We start from the raw sequence: 7500 nt of genomic DNA, 5'->3' as shown, positions 1-7500 counted from the left end.
ACAATGCTATTGGCACGGTCAACTAGTTGTTGTAGCCGTGCGTCATCTCCTTTGAAAAGAATAAAAATATCATCAACAAATCTGACCCAGACCAGTGGCTTAATATGTGGATCACAATGTTCTAAAATACTCTTCTCCACGAACTCCATACACAGATTGGACAATATGGGCGATAATTTTGAACCCATAGACACACCAAAGAGTTGCTTATAACAAATATTGTTAAAGTAAAAAAGATTAGTAGATACGCACAATCTAACTAATGCCAAAAAAGGTTCTAATGGAATGGGGATGTGTAACTGTTCTTCTAAAATCTTTGCCCTAAGGTTATCTAAAACATATTCCAAAGGAACATTGGTGAATAAAGCTGTGACGTCTAAACTAACCATTCTGCAGTCAGTGTCAAAATTGTTCCTTATTCTATCAATAAAATCGTAGGAATGGATCAAATGTGAGTCTGAAATTTTTCCGATAAAACCACCTAAAATCAAAGCTAGCCATTCTGCCAAATTGTCTTGAGGGGAATTGCAAGTCGCCACAATGGGTCTTACTGGACACCCAGGTTTGTGTACTTTTGGAATCCCGTAGAAATACGGGAATGATGGGTTTTTAGATGAAATTTTAGACAAGACAGTAGCCCTTTGCTGCGGATCAGGAATGGATTTTGCTATTTTTCCCAGAGACCGATTAAAGTTCTGTTGAAGTTTGGTGACTGTGGGAGGGGAAGAGACAATTTCGTAAGTATTAGTATCACTTAAAAGGGAATTGACCTTGCTAATATAGTCCTCGGTATCCATCACCACCGTGGCGCCCCCCTTATCAGCCTTCAAGATCTTGATTTGTTGATTCTTGGACAAAGAAACCAAGGCCTCTCTATGCCTTTTAGGTAAAACATCTATGTTCCCAGAAATTAGATTATCAACCACTAACCCTTTTAAATAATTTAACTTTAAACTAGGATTATTAAAATTAAAGAAATTAATATTGGAGATAGAATCAAGGAAGTCACTTTTAGTTGTACCTACACAGAAACCCATACCTAAATTTAATACTTCAAGTTGCTCTCTATTAAACACAGTAGAGGATAAATTGACCACTTTGTCAGACGAATAATCCCATTTGGAATTTAGCAATAAGTGATTCAGTTTGTTATTTAAAATGGACATGTGAGAGAAACCCCTAGCATGAGCTACCTCACCTGCTCTTCTCCTGGCACCTTCAAACATATTTGATTGGAGAAGGTCCTTAAGATCTCTAGAGGATTGTCGAAGTTTCTTGTGGCAAGTTTCAACCTCTCTCTTGGCCTTCTCGATGACGTCTTTGAGGAATAAACTGATGTGTTCCGGAAACTCCTGCCCAGCGAAGTTATCCAAAGAAAGCCCAAACGACGTAGGGATAACGTGTTCTTCCCAACATCTTTGCAGGAAATGAAGTTGATTTTTCCTTTTCACAAAAGCAGTCCAATTCTTCACGAAAAGCCGATAACAGCGGAGCTCCTGACGGGAAAATTGTCGTTCCATGTAGAATGAGGGTCGTGGCTATTTCAATGAACTAAGGAACCTCCGTAACGAGGCTATAATATTGATAATCAAAAGCCACAGTAATGTTAAAATATATTATTGTAAAATGGTAAAATTATACAAGGAGAGACTTTCGGATACTGCTCCGTATCCCTCTTCAGTCCTACTGACGGTTAAACAATGGAGTGATCGTTACAACAGTGAAAACAAATAATAACAACAACTGGTTCAAGGCGGATGGATCAAGGTGTTGGTCAGGTAATCCCTGTCCGGTTGTTTCTGTTGGCGAGACGGCTGGAACGGCGAAGTGGTCGTTCAGGTGATTCCAGCTGAGCAGATACTCCATCGGTGCCATGACTGGAAGCTGTAGTAACCTCAGTCATCTGGGATAAAAGAGAGGTGGGAGCAACATCAGGGGTCTCACAATCACCAGACATATGAGTCCTAAAATCGTGGACAAAGTGGTCAATTATTAAAGAATTCGTAACACTATCTTCATCAGTGAAGGTTTTGTTCCCTTCAAAAGCACACCCCTTTCTAATGGCAGCTCCTTCCACTAAGCGACGAACACCAACATCCCCACTCTTAAAAATGACAGAGGCACCATTCCAATTGATGTTGTGTCCTGGAACGAATGAATGTGAAACTAGAGCATTATTCATTGCATGGAGTTCATAGGCCCTACGATGTTCAAAAAGTCTTACATCCAAACCCCGCCCACTTTCTCCAAAGTATTTCTGAGGGCAATTAGATAACCTCAGGGCAAAGATTTTAGAAGAACAGTTACACATCCCCATTCCATTAGAACCTTTTTTGGCATTAGTTAGATTGTGCGTATCTACTAATCTTTTTTACTTTAACAATATTTGTTATAAGCAACTCTTTGGTGTGTCTATGGGTTCAAAATTATCGCCCATATTGTCCAATCTGTGTATGGAGTTCGTGGAGAAGAGTATTTTAGAACATTGTGATCCACATATTAAGCCACTGGTCTGGGTCAGATTTGTTGATGATATTTTTATTCTTTTCAAAGGAGATGACGCACGGCTACAACAACTAGTTGACCGTGCCAATAGCATTGTACCCTCTATAAAATTCACTGTTGAACTGGAGGAAGATAATAAGCTTGCATTTTTGGATGTTTTGGTTATTAGAGATAACGTAAGTGACAGGTTTAAATTTTCTGTGTTTCGTAAAAGTACTAATGCTGAGGGGTATATTCATTTCTATTCCTTTCATTCATTGAGGGTAAAAGCGAATATTATTGTCAACTTTTGTCTTAGAGCCCTTCGTATTTGTGATATCGAACTTTTAGAACTTGAGCTTCAGCATATCTTCAATGTTTTTAAGGGTCTGAAATATCCCACTCACATTATAGAAAGAGCCGTCTCTAAAGCAAAACGAATATATTACGGTATGAGTGTAGCATGTAATCCTAATGTGGTCAAAAATAAGAAGTATTTATCCATAGCTTACAATCCGAAACTGGAAAATACCTGCTATCTTGCAAATAGTAAGCAAAAAGAAATTCAAATTGCTTTCCATTTTAAAAATACTATCAGAAATCGGTTAGTGTGCAATAATAACAACAATGATATTAGGAAAACACCCGGTGTTTATCAAATTCCCTGTGCTAATTGCCCTCAGAAATACTTTGGAGAAAGTGGGCGGGGTTTGGATGTAAGACTTTCTGAACATCGTAGGGCCTATGAACTCCATGCAATGAATAATGCTCTAGTTTCACATTCATTCGTTCCAGGACACAACATCAATTGGAATGGTGCCTCTGTCATTTTTAAGAGTGGAGATGTTGGTGTTCGTCGCTTAGTGGAAGGAGCTGCCATTAGAAAGGGGTGTGCTTTTGAAGGGAACAAAACCTTCACTGATGAAGATAGTGTTACGAATTCTTTAATAATTGACCACTTTGTCCACGATTTTAGGACTCATATGTCTGGTGATTGTGAGACCCCTGATGTTGCTCCCACCTCTCTTTTATCCCAGATGACTGAGGTTACTACAGCTTCCAGTCATGGCACCGATGGAGTATCTGCTCAGCTGGAATCACCTGAACGACCACTTCGCCGTTCCAGCCGTCTCGCCAACAGAAACAACCGGACAGGGATTACCTGACCAACACCTTGATCCATCCGCCTTGAACCAGTTGTTGTTATTATTTGTTTTCACTGTTGTAACGATCACTCCATTGTTTAACCGTCAGTAGGACTGAAGAGGGATACGGAGCAGTATCCGAAAGTCTCTCCTTGTATAATTTTACCATTTTACAATAATATATTTTAACATTACTGTGGCTTTTGATTATCAATATTATAGCCTCGTTACGGAGGTTCCTTAGTTCATTGAAATAGCCACGACCCTCATTCTACATGGAACGACAATTTTCCCGTCAGAAGCTCCGCTGTTATCGGCTTTTCGTGAAGAATTGGACTGCTTTTGTGAAAAGGAAAAATCAACTTCATTTCCTGCAAAGATGTTGGGAAGAACACGTTATCCCTACGTCGTTTGGGCTTTCTTTGGATAACTTCGCTGGGCAGGAGTTTCCGGAACACATCAGTTTATTCCTCAAAGACGTCATCGAGAAGGCCAAGAGAGAGGTTGAAACTTGCCACAAGAAACTTCGACAATCCTCTAGAGATCTTAAGGACCTTCTCCAATCAAATATGTTTGAAGGTGCCAGGAGAAGAGCAGGTGAGGTAGCTCATGCTAGGGGTTTCTCTCACATGTCCATTTTAAATAACAAACTGAATCACTTATTGCTAAATTCCAAATGGGATTATTCGTCTGACAAAGTGGTCAATTTATCCTCTACTGTGTTTAATAGAGAGCAACTTGAAGTATTAAATTTAGGTATGGGTTTCTGTGTAGGTACAACTAAAAGTGACTTCCTTGATTCTATCTCCAATATTAATTTCTTTAATTTTAATAATCCTAGTTTAAAGTTAAATTATTTAAAAGGGTTAGTGGTTGATAATCTAATTTCTGGGAACATAGATGTTTTACCTAAAAGGCATAGAGAGGCCTTGGTTTCTTTGTCCAAGAATCAACAAATCAAGATCTTGAAGGCTGATAAGGGGGGCGCCACGGTGGTGATGGATACCGAGGACTATATTAGCAAGGTCAATTCCCTTTTAAGTGATACTAATACTTACGAAATTGTCTCTTCCCCTCCCACAGTCACCAAACTTCAACAGAACTTTAATCGGTCTCTGGGAAAAATAGCAAAATCCATTCCTGATCCGCAGCAAAGGGCTACTGTCTTGTCTAAAATTTCATCTAAAAACCCATCATTCCCGTATTTCTACGGGATTCCAAAAGTACACAAACCTGGGTGTCCAGTAAGACCCATTGTGGCGACTTGCAATTCCCCTCAAGACAATTTGGCAGAATGGCTAGCTTTGATTTTAGGTGGTTTTATCGGAAAAATTTCAGACTCACATTTGATCCATTCCTACGATTTTATTGATAGAATAAGGAACAATTTTGACACTGACTGCAGAATGGTTAGTTTAGACGTCACAGCTTTATTCACCAATGTTCCTTTGGAATATGTTTTAGATAACCTTAGGGCAAAGATTTTAGAAGAACAGTTACACATCCCCATTCCATTAGAACCTTTTTTGGCATTAGTTAGATTGTGCGTATCTACTAATCTTTTTTACTTTAACAATATTTGTTATAAGCAACTCTTTGGTGTGTCTATGGGTTCAAAATTATCGCCCATATTGTCCAATCTGTGTATGGAGTTCGTGGAGAAGAGTATTTTAGAACATTGTGATCCACATATTAAGCCACTGGTCTGGGTCAGATTTGTTGATGATATTTTTATTCTTTTCAAAGGAGATGACGCACGGCTACAACAACTAGTTGACCGTGCCAATAGCATTGTACCCTCTATAAAATTCACTGTTGAACTGGAGGAAGATAATAAGCTTGCATTTTTGGATGTTTTGGTTATTAGAGATAACGTAAGTGACAGGTTTAAATTTTCTGTGTTTCGTAAAAGTACTAATGCTGAGGGGTATATTCATTTCTATTCCTTTCATTCATTGAGGGTAAAAGCGAATATTATTGTCAACTTTTGTCTTAGAGCCCTTCGTATTTGTGATATCGAACTTTTAGAACTTGAGCTTCAGCATATCTTCAATGTTTTTAAGGGTCTGAAATATCCCACTCACATTATAGAAAGAGCCGTCTCTAAAGCAAAACGAATATATTACGGTATGAGTGTAGCATGTAATCCTAATGTGGTCAAAAATAAGAAGTATTTATCCATAGCTTACAATCCGAAACTGGAAAATACCTGCTATCTTGCAAATAGTAAGCAAAAAGAAATTCAAATTGCTTTCCATTTTAAAAATACTATCAGAAATCGGTTAGTGTGCAATAATAACAACAATGATATTAGGAAAACACCCGGTGTTTATCAAATTCCCTGTGCTAATTGCCCTCAGAAATACTTTGGAGAAAGTGGGCGGGGTTTGGATGTAAGACTTTCTGAACATCGTAGGGCCTATGAACTCCATGCAATGAATAATGCTCTAGTTTCACATTCATTCGTTCCAGGACACAACATCAATTGGAATGGTGCCTCTGTCATTTTTAAGAGTGGGGATGTTGGTGTTCGTCGCTTAGTGGAAGGAGCTGCCATTAGAAAGGGGTGTGCTTTTGAAGGGAACAAAACCTTCACTGATGAAGATAGTGTTACGAATTCTTTAATAATTGACCACTTTGTCCACGATTTTAGGACTCATATGTCTGGTGATTGTGAGACCCCTGATGTTGCTCCCACCTCTCTTTTATCCCAGATGACTGAGGTTACTACAGCTTCCAGTCATGGCACCGATGGAGTATCTGCTCAGCTGGAATCACCTGAACGACCACTTCGCCGTTCCAGCCGTCTCGCCAACAGAAACAACCGGACAGGGATTACCTGACCAACACCTTGATCCATCCGCCTTGAACCAGTTGTTGTTATTATTTGTTTTCACTGTTGTAACGATCACTCCATTGTTTAACCGTCAGTAGGACTGAAGAGGGATACGGAGCAGTATCCGAAAGTCTCTCCTTGTATAATTTTACCATTTTACAATAATATATTTTAACATTACTGTGGCTTTTGATTATCAATATTATAGCCTCGTTACGGAGGTTCCTTAGTTCATTATTATTATTATTATTATTATTATTATTATCATTAAAATTGTAATTATTATTATTATTATTATTATTATTATTATTATTATTATTATTATTACCTCCGCCAGGAGGTTATGTTTTCGGTTCGGTTTGTTTGTTTGTTTGTTTGTTTGTTTCTCTGTTTGTCTGTCTGTCTGTGGACAACGTAGAGGCCACATTTCTACACGGAATCACTTCAAACTTGGCCAAGTAGTTCCCCAATGTGTATGGAAGAACTGATTAAATTTTGGTCAAGGTCACCCCAAGGTCAAGGTCACAGGGGTCACTGGTGTCACTATGACATAAGTGGCCATATCAAGAGACAGAAATAAAGCACTGACTTTTGCATAAGCCAACAGGGAAGTCCTAGTCCAGGCGCAACCCATGGGTGATGTTCAAATTTATAAAGGTCAAAGGTCAAGGTCATATTGGTGCATTATATCAATGTCATATTAAGTATCAGTGGCAAATGAACAAAGATCACTTGAAGGTCAAAAGTCAAGCAGGTCACTTGAAGGTCAAGGTCACGTGAAGGTCAAGGTCACGTGAAGGTCAAGGTCACCTGAAGGTCAAGGTCACGTGAAGGTCAAGTACATTTGAAGATCAAGGTCACTTGAAGCCAAGGTCATGTGAAGGTCAAGGTCACGTGAAGGTCAAGGTCACTTGAAGGTCACGTGAAGGTCAAGGTCATGTGAAGGTCGAAGTCACATCAATTCATGATTCTAGGACATATGGCGCTCTAGGTCACCTTGGCGGAGGTATGTCCTCTACGAGGACCATGTCCGCG

General features: G+C 39.1%; 2 protein-coding genes across 2 annotated transcripts in view; one reads left to right on the top strand and one right to left on the bottom strand.

Moving 5' to 3' along the window:
• LOC137636228 (uncharacterized) overlaps window positions 1-2317 on the bottom strand; it is a gene marked incomplete at its 3' end in the record, with an annotated part of 2396 nt that extends 79 nt beyond the window's left edge. Inside the window, exons 1-2 of the mRNA XM_068368664.1 lie at window positions 2225-2317; window positions 1-1496 (exon numbers count right to left, since the gene is read on the bottom strand). The exon at window positions 1-1496 is cut by the window's left edge and continues 79 nt beyond it. Coding sequence (XP_068224765.1) covers window positions 1-1496; window positions 2225-2317 — 1589 coding nt within the window. The remainder of the gene's footprint in view (window positions 1497-2224) is intronic.
• A 97-nt stretch (window positions 2318-2414) lies between these two features.
• LOC137636227 (uncharacterized) lies at window positions 2415-5503 on the top strand (the record flags this gene model as incomplete). Its single annotated transcript, XM_068368663.1, has 2 exons — window positions 2415-2681; window positions 3929-5503. Coding segments are annotated over exons 1-2 (1842 nt in total), but the record flags the coding sequence as incomplete, so codon positions are not given.
• Between the last annotated feature and the right edge of the window lie 1997 nt (window positions 5504-7500).

The sequence above is a fragment of the Palaemon carinicauda genome, unplaced genomic scaffold (genome assembly GCF_036898095.1).
Source record: "Palaemon carinicauda isolate YSFRI2023 unplaced genomic scaffold, ASM3689809v2 scaffold2547, whole genome shotgun sequence".
Lineage (NCBI taxonomy): Eukaryota > Metazoa > Arthropoda > Malacostraca > Decapoda > Palaemonidae > Palaemon > Palaemon carinicauda.
The sequence above is the reverse complement of the archived record's forward strand: the minus strand, read 5'-3'. Positions and strand labels throughout refer to the sequence as shown.